The sequence below is a fragment of the Scleropages formosus genome, chromosome 24 (assembly GCF_900964775.1).
Source record: "Scleropages formosus chromosome 24, fSclFor1.1, whole genome shotgun sequence".
NCBI lineage: Eukaryota > Metazoa > Chordata > Actinopteri > Osteoglossiformes > Osteoglossidae > Scleropages > Scleropages formosus.
In genome coordinates this window covers 19,040,908-19,058,299 of record NC_041829.1, presented here as the reverse complement: position 1 = coordinate 19,058,299, position 17,392 = coordinate 19,040,908, and the positions used below count along the sequence as shown (strand labels likewise).

At 42.4% G+C, this 17,392-nt stretch overlaps 1 protein-coding gene across 1 annotated transcript; it reads left to right on the top strand.

Moving 5' to 3' along the window:
- Positions 1-226: 226 nt before the first annotated feature.
- Positions 227-7,928, top strand: ghitm (growth hormone inducible transmembrane protein). Its single transcript, XM_018760848.1, has 9 exons — positions 227-335; positions 1,843-2,018; positions 2,310-2,412; positions 3,269-3,380; positions 4,315-4,456; positions 4,726-4,834; positions 5,998-6,186; positions 6,532-6,703; positions 7,315-7,928. The coding sequence occupies exons 2-9, from the start codon at positions 1,887-1,889 to the stop codon at positions 7,400-7,402; spliced, it is 1,047 nt and encodes a 348-aa protein (XP_018616364.1). The 5' UTR covers positions 227-335; positions 1,843-1,886; the 3' UTR covers positions 7,403-7,928.
- The last annotated feature ends 9,464 nt before the right edge of the window (positions 7,929-17,392 follow it).

The following is a 17,392-nucleotide window of genomic DNA, read 5'->3' as shown; positions in this document are numbered from 1 at the left end:
TCTTCCTCTTTTGCTCTCACAAAACCCACTTTTTCATATATCTAAGACATATACAGACTCTTTAGATTCAGTAATAGTCTCAGCAATTGTATTGCCCGGCGTTTCTTCATTCGGTCACTTTTCAGCAATAAATTATACCCGGTTAACGGGGTGAGGGAATAGCCAGCTTGTACAGAAATAACTACAAATACCACAATTCCGCATGGGTGTGGTCGTCGCTTATTGATGACGTCAGGAGGAACTTTCAGGAAGGTTATTGTACAGACGTTACATCAGAGCGCTTGTGTTGTCTTGGCTGCGAAGGTCTTGTAAAATCAAACGTTTTACAGCTTTCGGTAAGAACTTTGGCAGCTTGTTTTTAATTTTAAATATTATCCATGCAGTATGATTACCCATCCCGCTGTGTCTAATGGCAAAGTTGTTTTAGAGCTACATGCTAACTGTACTGTGTGTGTGAGTGTCTGACGTTGACTTGAGGCAACGCCGGACTCAATCCCACTGGCTGATAATCATCAACTTTCCTTATTTTCCAGCTACTAAACGCCTTTATTTGTGTTTTCCCGATGTGAAGCGTGATGTGGTGTTGTTTGTTGTTGTCCTGGCTAGTGGTACAGGCTCGCCTACTTGACTTGTAAGCCCTCGGCCTCGCTCTTTCCGCCGCGTTATTTTTAACGCACGACTTGATCATCTGACTTGATCGCTGCTTATTAGCCTAATTGCTAGTCTTACGTACTAGTAATAAATAAGTCTGTACATAACCAGCAAGCTGTGTTCACTTTAAAACACACTGACCAGGACTGGAGGTGTAAGTAAATAGTATTAAATTTAGATTATTAGTAAGAGTAAGACGCATCACATGATTAGTATGAATTTGAATTATGCGAACTCTATATCGTAGGTAACGTGTGGTTTGCCTGTCACATACATTCATTGAATCATTGTGTTAGGTTCTGTGTTATTTTTATGTAGGTGTCAAGAGGAAGCCTATCATATGAATTTTGTCCAAAAAAACCTTTCAGAACAATTTTCTTGTGTCATATTAGTACACTTGTACTTCGACAGTTAGACACAATTGAGATCAATGTCAGTCTTTTATAATAATACAACCTTAATTCATGAATTAGGTTCTATGAAAAATATCAGATAAAGCTGTAATGGCACAAAAAAATCGGTTAGACTTATTATTCTTTCTTTATCAGCAGTTCATGTAGTACAGGAGCTCAGTTGATCTGTACTTGCAACATCAGGCAGGAGACAGTACAGTGTGGATGGACAGAGTTATTTCAGCGTGAAGCAATGTTAAATTTTGTTTCCTTTTAAATGATCATTTTAAAAAGTCATATATTTTCACTGTGCTGTCTTCTGCTTTACACATGCAAGGTATTCCTGTGTTCCTTCTATGATTCAGGAGCCACAGTAGAATTAAACTGGGGTAGAGAAAGGACCGAGTTGGAAAGACATTATTTTAAAAGTGTTTCATCAGAAAATCCTGTGTTTTACTGCCCATGAGGAAGCAGCAGATTCAACACACAATCAACTGTCAGCATCATGTCACTTAATCAAAAAAATTGTAATGGAAACCTTTATGTGCTAGGAAGTTTGGGTAAGAGTTAATGTATAATAAAGTTGTGAAATAGTTTCTTAAAAAGGTGGGTGATGCAGCAGACCTCTTCTTTTTAAAATAACTTTCCCATATCAAAGAGCAGATAATGTTACAGTAACAGATGTAATGGCCTGTGTTGATCCATTGTGGTATACTTTAAAATTCCTTAAAGAATTTTCTTAAGGCAGTCTAGCTATGTTACGGTACGTTTAGTATTAATTGACTGCACTCTGCTTTAGATCACCGTGTCGCTAACCTCTGTGAAGTTCAGTACATCCCAACAATGCTGGTGGCTCGACTCGCATGCCTGCGCAGTCTGCCTGCAGCGGGGCTGCGCTCTGCATTAGTGCAGGGCCCTCCGACTGTCAGGTGCTCCATCCTCAAGTCCACTCTGCCCTTGGTAAAGCCTCACCAGGTGAGTCCTTTCTGCTTGAACACACACACGCCTTATACACTCTTTGCTGTCTTTTTTTTTTCCTCTCCTTCTCAGCCATGGATTTAACTGACAGTCTCATTCTAAAAACTCTATTAAAAGATTTGTGTCCTTTTACAAATATATAGAGGTGTTCTTAGCAAGAAACTTCTCATTTTTGCATGTAATTGATGCTACAGAGATTGTATGTGCGTTGTCTGTTTATGTGACTGAAGGGAGTGTTTCATCTTATGTACTGGACAGACTTTGTGCAACTTCTGTGTTCTTTTTCAGGGATATTCTTCCAAAGCTCGGTTTGCTCTCCGACGAGGCCGGACAACCCGGGAGCAGCTCAAAGAAGCAGCTTTTGAGCCAGCAACTGACACAGCCATAAAAAGTGAGTATTGTACATTTTTGCCTATCATTGGTTGTTGTGTGAATGACCAGTGTTATAACAGTTTGTTAAAAAAAAAAAAAATACCAGCATCTGTAATATTAATGTGTTTACAGTCAGGTGCTTTGTTATGTGTTTAATCATAAATGCAGGCAATAAAAACTGAAACTTCCAGGTACAAGTGATGCTGGGTTGTTTGCTGTGAGCAAAATTAGTCAGTTTATTCATTCTGCAAATTCTTTTCTCCAACATGACATACAACTGAGGATTAACAAATCTGTGTTGAACAGACAAGACATTTTAGACACAGATTGTTCAGCAAATAGTGGCCTCTGTTTATGGCTCTTTGGCAGTGGAGGATGGTGTTAGGATCTAGAGTACTTTGCTCTACCAGTCAGTGCCAACTCCATAAATGTGGGGTGCAGAGCCGATCCCATCCCATCCCATTCCGTGGTGGCTCTATGATGCAGCACATGTAGGCTCTCATGTCTGCTAACAGTGATCTGACAAATCTTGTGTTTTGCTGTCATCTGTTTTATTCGCTCTGTTTTGGAATACTTCCAAAATACTCATGTAACTGGCACTTACCTGCTTTGATGCCTCACCTCCGCTTCCTTATCAAATAGGATTACGCTTTCTGTAAAAGTAACAGGCATGTTCCTGCTGTAGAAAGAACAGGGCTATTAATCATCCTTTACCCTAGTCCTATATGATAAGTAGCTCTCTTCAAACAATTGCCACGTTACATGTCATACAATATAGTAGTAGGTATATAACACTGACTGCTCTTCGATCTGTATGTTTTCCCCACTCAGTTCAGTCATGACTTGACTTTATTTGGTTGTCTGCTTTCATGAAGTTGACAGCATGGGAAGGATGATCCTGGCAGGAGGAGCTGCAGTAGGCCTCGGGGCACTCTGCTATTACGGCCTTGGCATGTCCAATGAAATCGGTGCCATCGAGAAGGCAGTGTGAGTAAATGTATTGTACTCCCGTTTGACTTTTCATGCTTCGCTCATTGAAGTCAGTAATCCACAGAATATGTGCAGGTACAGGAGTGCCGCAAGAGATCGTGAGATCTATGAACGTATGCCCCCTCTGGGGATTTGGATAAGTCAGACAAAATCAGCATGTCATTGTATATCATTGCACTTTTTGTTGGGTGAATTTAGGCTTTATGTGTTTGACAATCCATCCAGCTGTAGAAAAAGAGACTGGTAACTTGTTTACTTTTCTTAGGTGTGACAGAGTGCTGTACCAATTTACTCAAAAGACCAAGTTCAGTAAAGCTTGAATGAATGCTTTGTTTTGGATTTCGTGTTGTCTGAAATATATTCAGTATGCTATTTGTTGACAGTCTGGGTATCTGCGTTGACATAATTTTGACCTTTTATTGGCACAAGGCATGAAAAAGCAGATTGTGAGCTGCTGAAAGAACAGGGATTTCCGTACCTGTTACAAGTGCTGGCAGATTGGCTTCTTGTACTTTCTAGGAGGACCTTATTTGTCATGAGACTTTGCCGGTAGTTAAGCAACATGTTTCACCAGGGATATCCTAGGGAGATTTTTAGGTAGACTGACTGTTCACATTTGCACACAACTTTTTCATTTTTCCATACGATTAATTTCCCAGGAAATTCCAGATAGTTTTAAAGTGCAGTGTGAAATGTAAGAGGTGAGACCAGCGTAAACAACTCATACTACTTCCGTGTAATGCTTTCCTTTAAATCATTGTGCACTGTTTTCTGATGTAGCTTTACTGTCTGTCCAGTTACTCTTCCTGCTTTGAGCTCTTTAAGTGCACCAAACACTGTTTGCAGGTTCTGATTCAGCAGTTCTTGTGAATTCTGCATGTTAATGTTATGCACATGAAAAAGTTTGTTGCATGTCTTCTCTCCAATCTAGTATCTGGCCCCAGTATGTGAAGGACAGGATTCACTCTACTTACGCATACTTTGCCGGCAGTGTGGGGCTCACAGCCTTATCTGCCGTGGCAGTGAGCAGGACCCCTGCCCTCTTGGGTCTCATGATGAGAGGTTCCTGGCTGGTAAGAGTCCTCCAGTGGTGTTATCAGAATGAGGTGGGCTTGCGAACACTGGGCTCAAAGTTCAAAATAATTGTCCTGGAGCAAAGTATGAAATTGCATGGTTTTCCACCCTAGGGTGAGGGTGAAGTAGCGCGTTTTCAGTAATTATAATCTAACTTGCTTTGTTCTTGGTTTACAAGTCATAACTGCTCTCTATATACTGACGTCAAGGTTGACGTTTTGCTGTGGAAACACTCCCATGTTTTTTTTTTTTTTTTTTTTTTTTTCAGGCCATTGGTGCCACATTTGCTGCCATGATCGGGGCTGGCATGTTGGTCAGATCAATTTCATATGAACACAGCCCAGTGCCCAAACACCTCGCCTGGATGCTGCACGCAGGTACACTCTTGATTTTTAAGGACAATGCAACTCCTGCCTTACTTTTTGTATGTTTTCTTGACCAATTGCTTTGTTATCCCATTAAAAGCATAGTAGTGATACAGTGTAATTGGTTGTGGTTCCTTATTTATAAATATCAAGCTCCAAAGCTTTGCAAAAACAACAAGTTCAGTTCTCTTTAGGTCCCTGCAGAACCTCTGATAAAGGGTGACTACAGGGTTTGTGGGCAGGATGTGGTTCTTTTGGGGCAATGGAGTGCTTTCTAATATGATTATCGATGCTTCATTGCAAATTGTCTAATGATGAGATGCACATAAAATCAAGCAATATTGTAATATGAGAAATTATGTATTAAACTGTAATATGGAAAAAGAATTGAATGTAAAAACTCAGATAGTTAGAACTGCTGTACTTCCCATGCACCACTAGAGGGCAGTCGAGTGACTGAATTGTCTCAGTGGACATTATTGTGTCTGAGCAATTTTGTTTATTGATGAAACAGGACTGAACTTCTGAAGCTTAGACAAGGGAAGGAATGTCTTGTAGTTATTCAGCTGTCAGATTACATTTGCAGTAAATAGTTATGCACTTTGCAACTTTTGATTCCATGTTTACTTCACATGGTTACTTTTTTGTTTTGCAATTTGAAACGCACCACGCAAAAGTGCATCGTGCACAAGTTGCTCATTTAACAAACCCAAATAGGACCAGGTGTCTGTTCATACCTTGATTTAATCGTGAATCCAGATTTACATTAACCATTAGGTTACAATTGGTAAAAGCTTGATGGAAACATTCCTTGTTTTATTCGTGAGTTTAAATTCTATAGAAATCTCAGCTAAAGATATAATAAATACTCTTGAAGCAGCATTAAAATGAATAAGACTAAAAACTAAGACGGTATGTACAGGTTGCTGACTAATCCCATAATCATGTTGTGTTTGTCAGCTTGTGGTCACTTTTGACTTTATTGTATACGCTGTCAATTAAAAAGGCTGCAGGTAAAATTTATGTTGAAGTGTTAAATATTTCTCTTGCTTCACATTCAGTTTTCCCCAAATTCTTGGATATGAATAGTGTGGTTATTTTAAAGAGCTTCAGTTTGAATACCTGAGGTGCAGTTGTTCTTTGGCCTTACACTCAGTGCTGCTTTTGTGTTTTAGGTGTGATGGGGGCAGTGGTGGCTCCCCTGACTCTCCTGGGTGGACCTCTGATGCTGAGGGCTGCCTGGTACACTGCAGGCATTGTGGGGGGCCTGTCCACAGTGGCGATGTGTGCTCCTAGCGAGAAGTTTCTCAACATGGGGGGTCCGTTGGCTGTCGGCTTCGGAGTTGTCTTTGCTTCCTCGCTTGGTGAGACTCGTGACACTCTTCAGTGGCTTGACACTTTGTTGTAGTTTTCAGTTATTTAATTTGATGGCAAAATATATATTTCCACATACTTGGCTGTAGTGGTCAAAAAGCAGGCACTGAGGTCCATCAGTCTCGTGGGATTTGTTTTTGAATCTGATTTTTAGGCTTAGATTTTAGACTTCAGGTCAGAACCTTGCTTTTTGGAGAATGTAGTCCCAGTGATGTGCAAACCCAGCTGCTTTTCCCTTTCGTGACCCCTGGACTACTGAACTTCACCTGATCCTTCCACTCTGTTTGATAGATCTTAGCGCACATGAAACTACATTGCGGCTCTTTGTCCTCTAGGCTCAATGTTCCTGCCGCCGACTTCTGCCTTCGGAGCAGGACTGTACTCGGTGGCAGTGTACGGAGGCCTCATTTTGTTCAGCATGTTCCTGCTGTACGATACACAGAAAGTGATCAAGCGTGCCGAAAGCCACCCCTTGTATGGAGTGCAGAGATATGATCCTATCAATGCGTAAGTATTTTCATTTTTGTAAATTCACTGAAATTTATCTAGTCTTTCTCTGACTGTTGTATTAATTGGAGAAGGATCTGTCTAAACATGTTAGAGGGATGATTGTTTAAAAAATTATCACAAACAGCTATTTCCTTTTTCTTACGTTTACATTTATGCTTTTCACAGATGCCTTCCTCTAATGTGATCTACACAGTAGAGAGCAGTGTGTTCCACTGAGACAAAGGGCTTAGATGGAATCTCACGGTTATTAAAGCACAGCTGCTTTGTTTTGTTCCGCCTTTTCCCATCGCACACATTCTAGAAGCTACCTGTATGTGTAACATACAAACAAACATATCTGCAAATGATATGGATAAATTAACGGATGGCGTAAGGGGTAAACTTATAAAGGTGCCCGGAGTTTCATAGGGAAATGGGTAGGTCTTGAATACTGGGTGGGAATCATCAGTTCTGAGGGACAGAGGGAGTTTCTTCCACCACACTGGGGCCAAAACTGAGACCTGGGGCCTTAGCCTCACATCCAGTGCCTCTTGCCTGGATCTTTTTGGTGTTTACCTTGGTACATTAGTAGTGTTGTGCTTAAATATCATTTCTCACCTTTTGTCCAGATGCATGGGAATCTACATGGACACTTTGAACATCTTCATGCGGATGGTCATGATTTTGGCCGGTGGTGGTGGAGGAAGAAAGAAGTGAAGGACTTCAAGTGGACAGGGTGGACTGTTGAACACAAATGGAAGAGGCTGAGCAGAAATTGATGTCTAAAAGAGTCACTGGTTTGCTTTAGGAGTTCTGTTTCAGATACATAGACACCAACCGGTGTGTTTTTATTTTTAAAAACAAGCTCATTTCTTCAAAGTAGTGCAAAATGATGAGTTCTCAAAAACATCCTGCTTCGCATTGAAATGGACAAGTATCTCTTAAGAAAAATTTCTGGAGAGATTGGGTACCTTTTCAGTCTTTACAGAGAAGTGTGTCCTCATACTGCCACTCAGGTTCTACAGTTTATTTATACTTTTCCCTGTAGTACCCAGTTGAAAGGTGGAGAAATCTGGAATACTATGTTAAAGATGTCATTGTAATTTTACTTAGCTTTCACTTTGAAATGTGTGTATATTGCCCTTCTTTCGGGTGGTAAGACTTGTATATGCTGAGAATGGAAGTGAAATGCAGTACGCACATGGAGTGGCCACCATGCAAATAAATAAAGGAATGATCATCAGTTTCTTTTTCCTGTAAGAACTTTTCTGTGGACGTCTGACACCATGACCCTCATCTGGCGTTATTAGGTGTGTCCCAGCTCTTTGTAATAAAAAGAAAGTAATTTCACCTGAGGGGTGGAACAGGACTCACCTTTACAAAACATTAATACTAGATTTCTTTTGGCACAAGACCACATGTACGCTGCAATAACAAGAGGTGAAATTTCAACACGGCTCTACAGTAGGCCAAGCCTTTCTTTTCGAAATGATCACACTGCATTCTTGGTGCTGCGAGTAATAATTACAGGGCGCTGTGTGGGAGCTCCTGTATTAACTGCAAGCTGAAAAGGCCAATTTTGATCTGTGCTGTAATGATACTAGCAGGTGTACGTATCGCTGTCGGGGTGTCAGTTTTGCTCGGACAAGGCTCCTTTTCAAAAGTCAACTCCATTTCGAAGCTTTATGATGCCAGTTAACATGCATGACGTTAGAAGACGGGCGCTTTTTGCGCAATGCAGTGTAATGGGCATTAACTGATTTTGAGCTCACTTTAGCTCCAGAGAAGCTGGTTTCCCCTGATTTTACATTTTATAAATCCTTGTAAGCAGTAAATCCTACTTTTTTACTGAACTTCTCAGATCACTTTGCAAAATCCCAAATGGTGTACTCTGTATTTGCGATTGCCTAATCTCTTAAGGTGATTTTAAGGCTGTCTTTCCTTTTGAAGTTATGAATATTTAAGGAGCTTAAAACTATTTTGAAACAGACAACTTCTGAAAAAATCTTAAAACATTAAACATTGTGTTAGCTTGTACAGAACCGTAGTATGAAATGTGGTATTACTTTTTTTTTTTTTTTTAAACCTTTTTAGGTACCAGCTTGGGTAGAAAAAGAGGCTCCAAATATTCATATTAAAAGTGAGGTTATTATGCCTGTGAATCTCAGCTCTTTTGTACCATATATTTATTAAATGTCTTGATTTTTCTAGATAAAGGCATAATTTGTTCTCTCTCTTACCTGTGTTTCATATTTACACTATGGAAATCCATGGCATCTATTACCTTGGAACAAAAATATGCTCACAGTACTGTAAATTATCGAAAACTGTTAAAGCCATATTTATTAAAAGCCATTTTTGTTAAATTTTTTGCATCCTTAAACAGTGGAAAGCATTTTGCCTGAGAGTACATGTCAAGACACTGTTAGTTCATTTTACCTGGTGTTTATGAGTAGGATTATGTTCTAGTGCATTTTTTTAGTAGTGACATACTGGCAAAATTAATTTTCCTTACTGTACAGTTACTGAAACAGGTTTTTGTTCCTAATTTAAATGGTCTGTTATTTATGTGTTGGCATGCTTTCTGAGAAGCTCTTTCATTGTAACCCAACCCTGCCTTGATGTTCTTTCAAATGGTCTTTTTTTAAGTTCTTTCCAGAAAGCACTTGTTCCTCAGGACCTTTCACATCCATTTAGACTGACTATCCATGTGAAGCTTTGGACATGCGAATGAGGTGGGCTTGTGTTCCAATAGTCACAGCAAGGATGAGGTCAATGCAAGTCGGCACGGTGGTGCAGCGGGTAGCGCTGCGGGTTCGGATGTGAGTTCCAATCTGGCTCAGTCTGCGTGGAGTTTGTGTGCTCTCTCCATGTTTGTTTGGGTTTCTGTTGGGTGCTCTGGTTTCCTCCCACAGTCTGATGATGTTTCAAGTGAATGGGGGGGGGGGGTCAGTGTTGCCTTGGGGCAGCTAGTAGTAGAGTGGTTAGAACTTGGACCCAAAAGTCATAGGTTCAAGTCTCCACTCTAGCTGTTGTACTCTTAAGCAAGGTACTTCCTCTGAATTGCTTCCAGTGAAGTTACCCAGCTGTATAAGTAGATACTTTTAACACTGTAAGGTGCTTTGGAGAAAAGCATTATGTAAATGTGTGATGGGCTGGTGTGCCCTGTCTCCTTCATACTCTCAGGACAGGCTCTGGACAACGGTGATCCTTCACCAGGAAAGTGTTTATTGATAATAGATGTATTGTTGTACGGGTGGATAGTTGAACAGATCACACGCCTCTCTGTACCGGTGTTAAACTGTTGAAGTGCTGTTCCCACCCTGCTCGCACTTCTCACGCCTCAGCGCTCCCTCTCCGGACGTGCCCCTGCATATCACAGGCCGGGTGTTTTGTTCAGCAGAAGCATTTTAAAGGAAGCTCGCAGTGATTTATAATATTAATTTGTGAAGCGTGAAATGCATTCCGGCTTTGCACGAGACGCCGTTTTCTACAGTGGCAACATTTGCTCGAGGACAATAATTACAGGCTTAGCATTACCATGGCGATTTCTTTGTTGCACGGCCTTTGTCAGTGGGTGGGAGGGCGTGTTCACGGGGGGGGTGAATGCTCATATTACTGCCCATATTACTGGAGGCACCTGCCAAGTTCACTCACTGGGCGACTGCGAGTGCAGCAACATGAGGAAGGAAGCTCTGCTGGCCTTGGGGTTCATCCTGCTGATGTGTGTGGCCGTGCTGCACACTGAAGGTAAGCGCGTGAGCCCGGCCCTGGAGGACCACTGTTACCGGGTCGTGACCCCATTCTGTGGTTCAGCTCGGGGAACTGTCATAGCTTTCTTATTTCTGCCGGGTTTATTCAATCTTTCCCTACATTCTGAGGGCATCAATATTTATTATTCTCATCAATACTGATTGTCCTGAGAAAACATGAGCAGTGAATCCGATGGAAGTCGCCGCCGGTTGATTTTCCACGCTTCGCAAGTCGACGTGGAGTTCCGTGCCGTGGCTGAGAACCAAGGAGAACGTTCGGTGACAAGTGGTGTTTTATGCACTTTTTTCAGCAAAGATGCTCAGACCTCAGCAGTGCTGCCTCAGAAGGCATCAGAAGGTGCTACTCCGAGGTACGTGGGCGGGGTGCGAGACCTGGGTGCGAGGCGCTGCGACAAGTGCGGGTTTTTTCCGCATGAACATTTGAAACGCCTATGTAAAACTACCCGACGGAAAGGGCCTCGGGTCCGACGGCTCTCCCAGAAAAACGACAGATTATTTCAGTGGGTTGAACCGGGTCCTGCTCTCTGGTGGGTCTGGGGTTCGAGTCCCTCTTGGGGTGCCTTGCAACGGACAGGCGTCCCGTCCTGGGTGTGTCCCCTCTCTCTCCTGTGTTGCCGGGTTAGGCTCCGGTTCCCCCGCGACCCTGTATGGGACAAGCAGTTCAGAAAGTGTTTGTGTGTGTATTTTTAACAGCATTTTGTGCTGCTACCAGATTTCATTTTTATGTTACAGTGAGGCACTAAGAGGTACAGCATTGCTCTTGTACACAGTATGTACAATATATCTGTGGTAAAAATGTACAACAGAGCACTTTATTATAGCAAATGTGTTCCTTCGCTGGTTTTCTAGTAACTCGTTGTTTCACAGGATCTGTGTTGATGGAAAGGATGTAGAAAGTCCGGTTTATGTTTTTGCCAAATAATCCTGATGGGCGAATCAGTAAAGATGGAGTTATGAGGAATTATGGAATTTAGTACAATATGTTTCATTAGCAATGGTGTTCAGTTCTGAGAACAAACCGGGGCACGAATCAGGGAAATAAATCACAGCTGCGGGGGGAAAAAACCGTTAAAAATCATGAAATGTTACCTCAAATATGTACTGCAGTTCCGAATGGTGCGCTGTTATATTTACATGTACTTCCAAACCTTCCAGAGCTTTCTAGCCTCACGAAAACTGTGTGCGGTCAATTATCGCTATATTCCATATGTGCTCTCATAATTTTTTTTAAAAAATTTAATTTGCTAGCTGCATGAATTTATTAAAATATGTACGATTAATTTCTGCCAAGCTCAGATAAACTCAGAAAAAGGATCAGGCATCATATTGTGGTACACAGCCTCAGTCAGAGTAAAGAGGTGGTTTTACCTGTAATGTACAGTAATATTGAATGCTTTTCCAACAGTGAACCGGAAAAACAGGAACGATAGCCATCTTTGTAGGAAATGCAGAAACGAAGAACTGATGCCGGGAATTCCGCTGCCCTGGCAGTGATGCCGATTCAGACCCCCGCCCCACCCCGCCCCACTCCGCCCACTCCGCCCCCCATCGTTACGACCCGTGTGCCGACACATTGAGACCATCCGCTTGCCCGGACCGTGACGACCGTTGACCAGGCCCGATGACAGCTGTACCGCGGTACAGCACCACCTTACACCCCTGAGAGGGCTGTCTCTTGTGGAGGGTGGAGGGTGAGGGGGCATTGTGTTAAAGCCTTTTCAATATTCTTACATTAACAATTCGCTTTTACACTTTTCTAAGTTTTACTTCACTGCATTCATAGTGTTTCACTCTACGCTGTTCATTTTTATATTGGTATAAAAATACTTTTAAAATGACTATTGTCTGCTTTTTTTAAGACAATGTGGGAGGTTAATTCCAGCTATAGGAACAATAGATGTGTAATGACCACTTCTATATGTTACTTTATAGGAAATCGTGTGTATTGTAGTAGAAACACACAAGTGGTGCAGGTGTACAAATAAGTGAAGCCCAAGTTAATGTGGTTAAAGAGAGTAGGTAAGTAGAATCAGGGGTGTAAATCATGGTAATTTGTTCATTTTATCAGTTTATTTTAAGATTTCATATTCAGATTTCATATGTTTGTTTCAATATTTTGTACTAGAATAATGAGCATCCCCTATAGGGTTCACATACTTTGAAGCAGCCCCGTAGATGTCGTTCAGACTCTTTAAGGTAACTGAACTTTCGTTTTTCCCTGTAACACCATGCGGCCGTCTGACATATTTCTGCTGAATGAGTGATGAAGGCGACGCGTCTCAGTGAATGAACCGCAGCAGTGTAACCGTTCCTTCCTTGTTCACACGTTGTGCTCTTACTGGACGACATTCACCCGAATATGTACTATTTTACCGATCCACACCTCGCGTCGTTTGTGTTTTTATCAGAGCTGCTTGTAAACGTTTCTCCTCAATGCGTCATGTATCAATGATCGACGCTGATTCTTTACAATAAACTTTTTTACAGTCCGTCTCTTGTGAAACATCCTTCAAATAAAGAAATGAAAGTAACTAATACCGGGACAGTTATTCGTTCAGCTGACACTTTTCTCCAAAGCAACTTATAATTATTTACCTATTTATACAGCTGGGTAATTTTACTGGAGCAATGTAGGGTAAGTACAGGAGCTTGCCGAAGGGTACCGCCACTAGATGTGGGATTCAAACCTTCAAAGCCAAAAGCAGCAGCACCTCTACCCACGTGCTACTAGTTGTCCCTTGGTAATTTTAATAGGATACTTTAAGTTGAGCACCTTGCTCAAGGATACTACAGGCAGCGGGAGATGGGATTTGAACCTATGAGTCTAAAGGCAGCGGCTCTCACCACTACGCTATAAACTGTCCCCCGAGTCTCCGGAGCCTGAGTTTCTATCATTTTGACAGACGTAACAAGTCGGAAACGCTGGACGACCGGCACTCGGCCTTGAAAATGTTCCCGTTCTCCAAGGCGAGGAAGACGCTTGCGAAAAGCACAAAACGTTGAACCGGTGGGAGACGGCGACGGCGCGCATCTTCCATCTTGTGTCTCCCGGCGGACTGACCCCGCGTACCGCTACACGAAGGCGGATTAGTGCATTAAGCGTCTTGTCCGCCATCTGCCCACTCGGCGAGGATTAAACCCAAAACCAGGGCACTGGCAGCAGATGTTAACATCTGCAAATTGGCTGGCTCTTTACTGGAAACGGACACACGCACCGGCGTTTCGCCTTTGTGTCCGGCTCGTACCTCCCTAAAAACAAGCCGTACACCCTACTCGTCGTATTCGCTCCTTCTCGAGCGTCTCGTGTCAAAATCCGTCAATATAAGAGAACGGAGCGCGGTGGCGATAGAAAGCGATCACGTAGCGACGGCGAATCGCTCTGGGTCTTCGGCTTCATTCCGGGCGTCTCCGAGGAGCGTCTTGGAGCCACAGCGGAGGACCGCCACTAGGGGGAGACGCCTTCGTGAACGAGCCGCGCCTTGAGCGCCTAAGGCTTATATAATGACCCGACAAAGAGTTCATCTGAAAAAGAAAAGAGCTGGAGGCAGCAGGAGGTGCGGTGATGAGACACGTCTCCTTCGACAGCACCTTCGATCGAAGTGCTCGCCCTGCACCGCTACCCCAAATACTATAGTAAACTGAGCAACCCAGCACCGGAAGTCTGGTTGCAAGAGCACGAGCTGCACCGAGAACCTCGTTTCGGAAGTCAAAGGTTAAATTCGTGGTCAAGTTTGCAGAAATAAACGAACATCTGTGGTTGTTGCCTGATAAAGTAATTTTCTTTCATTTATCACCAATACTCTGAGTTTCATTGGAAAGATGACATCAACACAGTTGCTCTGTATGAGGCCTCCATGTGCTTTAACTTCCTGGACTATAAAGATTTCTATAAAAAAATATGAAAAATGTTTATATTTTTTCTTATGTTAAAAAAACACAAATTCCCTAAATATGTAGTCTCTATTACGTTGAATTTCCGTTCCTGGGCTCATTCAGCACAGTCCTCTCCATGTGCAGTAAGGTGTGTTGATGGTGTTCGGTTCCTGTGGTTCCGGACGCATCCGGCCCTCGTACGACAGGGGAGAACGTGCTAGAAAAAGGCGAGTCGGCGTGAGTGATAAAAACACCTTTAGGGACAGCAGCCGAGCGGCGGGCATCGACGCGATCGCGTTCATCCGCTCAGTCCGGGCACCAGGCTTTCGGGGTGGTCCCTCCAGACGCCTGCCGCCCACCCGACGGAGCGATTCCTCCGGGAGAAAGTGTGGAGCAGCTGGAAAAGAGGGATCAGCTGTATTTGTCAGCGCATCTCGCACCCTTTTCGAGCGTCGCTGGAGACAGCGGCGGGGCACGGGCGGCATCGAACCCGCAGCTTCCTGCACCAGCCGGGCGCTGTGCCACCACACCGCCCACGAAACAGAGCAGCTGCTGCTGCGGTCTGGGTCGTGAAAACACCAAAGTGCAGAGGCTGCGAAACTCTAGAAACGCGGTAAAATGGTCAGGTCCACCCTGCAGCTTTAACGTAGAGCTTATGAAGCAGACAATAATGTTTCATGTACCGTAATTTTGCACATTTCCTGCTCTCTTGTCTTGTTCTTGTGTTGTTGTCTTCCGTTGTCCTGCATTATTTCCTCTTGTTTTGTTATTTCAGATTGATTTTATACTGTTCAACTACCCTCCTTTGTACCCCCCACCCCCCAGTGTACAGGGCTGCTTGAAAGTATGTGAACCCTATAGGGATGCTCATTATTCCTGTTTAAACTGTTAAAATAAACGTATTAAATCTGAATATCACATCTTAAAATAAACTAATAAAATGAATGAATTACCATGATTTACATGTCTGATTCTACTTACCTACTCGGTGTAACCAGTTCAACTTGGGCTTCGCCTATTTTTACACCCGCACTGCTTGTGTGTTTCTACCGCACACGCAATTTCCTCTAAAGCAACATATGGAACTGGTCATTACACACCTAGTAAATAACCATTTTGTGGTAAAACTAAGGGACATGTGGGGTCCACATATTCTGAAGCAGCAGTGTATATTATTGTGGGAAGAATATTGTTGTGTTTGTCCAATGCATTTATATTTAACAATATAACTGGACACTAGAAAGTCTTTGACTGTCGCTTTTGTAACTATAATGAATGTATTTGAATTTCCTACAAATGAAGCGATGCACAGCGATGGGCAGGCGATGTTCTCGTCGTTGCCACCGAGTCGCTCCATCAGCTCGGCCTCGTGATCGCTGTTTGCTGTGTTATTTGTGCCGTTACACCACTCTGCACCCTAACCCAACGTTGGGGTCAAAACAGTTGCTCTTTCTGCGTCTCATCCTGCGTCCCCGTTTTAAGCCGAGAAACGTGCCGAAGCTCGCGTGTTGCCTTTCTGCGTGTGTGTGTGTGTGTGTGCGTGTGCGGACGTCACAATGTGTCAGACGGTATTTTTAGAGACGCCAGCGAGAGAAAGACGCAGCTGCACGACGCTGTTCTTGCATCACTGCGCACTAGAATATCTTAGCGCCTCCGAATACCTGGAGATGGAGTCGCGTTGCCTGGACACCTGAGCATCTGACGATTTCCAGCCGTCGCAGTGAGTCACAGCACTTTGCGCAAAATCCCACTTTATTTCAGGGCCTTAGATGCCTTTATCAAAAGCGACTTACAAAGCTTACGGTTAATCTCTTCACGAAGCCCGGCTTTAGTGCTCAAGGGTACAACGGCAGAGCTCTGTTGGGATTTGGCTTTGGCAACGTTTCCTTTAGCCGCGGTTCCTTTACCGCAACCTCATGTCCCCCAGTCCTGCTCTCTTTTCGCTCCAGTGACCGAGGAACCGCTGCTCCTGAAGGACAGCAGGCGGCACAGTGGTTAGAGGTGTCATTTTGGAGTCAGAGGGTCCCAGGTCTGCATCCCTTCCCCTGCTGTAGGACCACTGGTTAGGATCTTTACCCTCACTTTCCCAAGTGAAAATACCCCACCGTACAAAAGGGTAGATCATTGTAGCTTAGTGTAAAAAGAGGACTTTGTTGGGCACCTTGGAGAAGCTCATGAGCAGCGGAGCGGAGCGCGGTGTGGGGTCGCATCCCAGCAGTCAGAGGAGCACCAACAAGATGGACAAAGGAATGGCTCTATGAGTCTGAAATGGAAATATTAATAAAAACAACAGTTTAAAAACATGTACATTTTCTTTTATGTTAATTCATTTTAATGAAATTTCATTTAAATTACATTTTTTATTCATTTGATTTATGATCTATTTATTGTTTATTATAATTCATTTATTATTTATTTCATTAAATTAAATTAATTTCTATGAATTTTACTACATTAATGTTATATGAATTTATGGGTTCAAAATTAATATTTACATTTTTTCCTTTGTTTAAAATTAAGAATATTAAGACAATAGTTTTAAAAAGACAAATCAATTGTTTCTTCAGACAACTGCAGTGTGGAATAAAGGTTAAAAAGCTTCCTGTCAAATTTCAAAATGTTAGTTAATTTAAAGAGACACAAAAACCCATCTGACTGCTTTTTACTTTCTAGGGTAAAATGAGAAAATATGTAAAACTTCATAGTCTTGTTTTATAGATTTAATCTTCTAATCAGAATTTATATATTCTGCTGAAAATTGCAGCACTAATGAAGCTAATTAACTAATATTGTTAATAAATGAAACAGACAGTGAGGCTGACATTCAATAAAATTAAATTTAAATCACTAAATTTAAGATTTAAATCACTAAAACACAAATTTAACACTCCAGATCCCTGCCTTAGGTTGTATTTCAAAATTACATTTGTGTTGTAATTGAGAGAAAATCTTCATGGCCGAAATAACAACTCCAGATGAAAAAATGTTTTTTTTTTTTTTTTTCGTCTTCAAACATACCGGATTTATCTCAACATATTATCAAAATTATTATTTATACATT

Excerpts from the sequence above, each read along its gene's own strand:
- ghitm (XM_018760848.1), top strand. The coding sequence starts at position 1,887 with ATGCTGGTGGCTCGACTCGCATGCCTGCGCAGTCTGCCTGCAGCGGGG. Across the intron at positions 2,413-3,268 it reads AACTGACACAGCCATAAAAA|TTGACAGCATGGGAAGGATG; the intron begins GTGAGTATTGTA and ends GCTTTCATGAAG. Across the intron at positions 3,381-4,314 it reads GGTGCCATCGAGAAGGCAGT|TATCTGGCCCCAGTATGTGA; the intron begins GTGAGTAAATGT and ends TCTCCAATCTAG.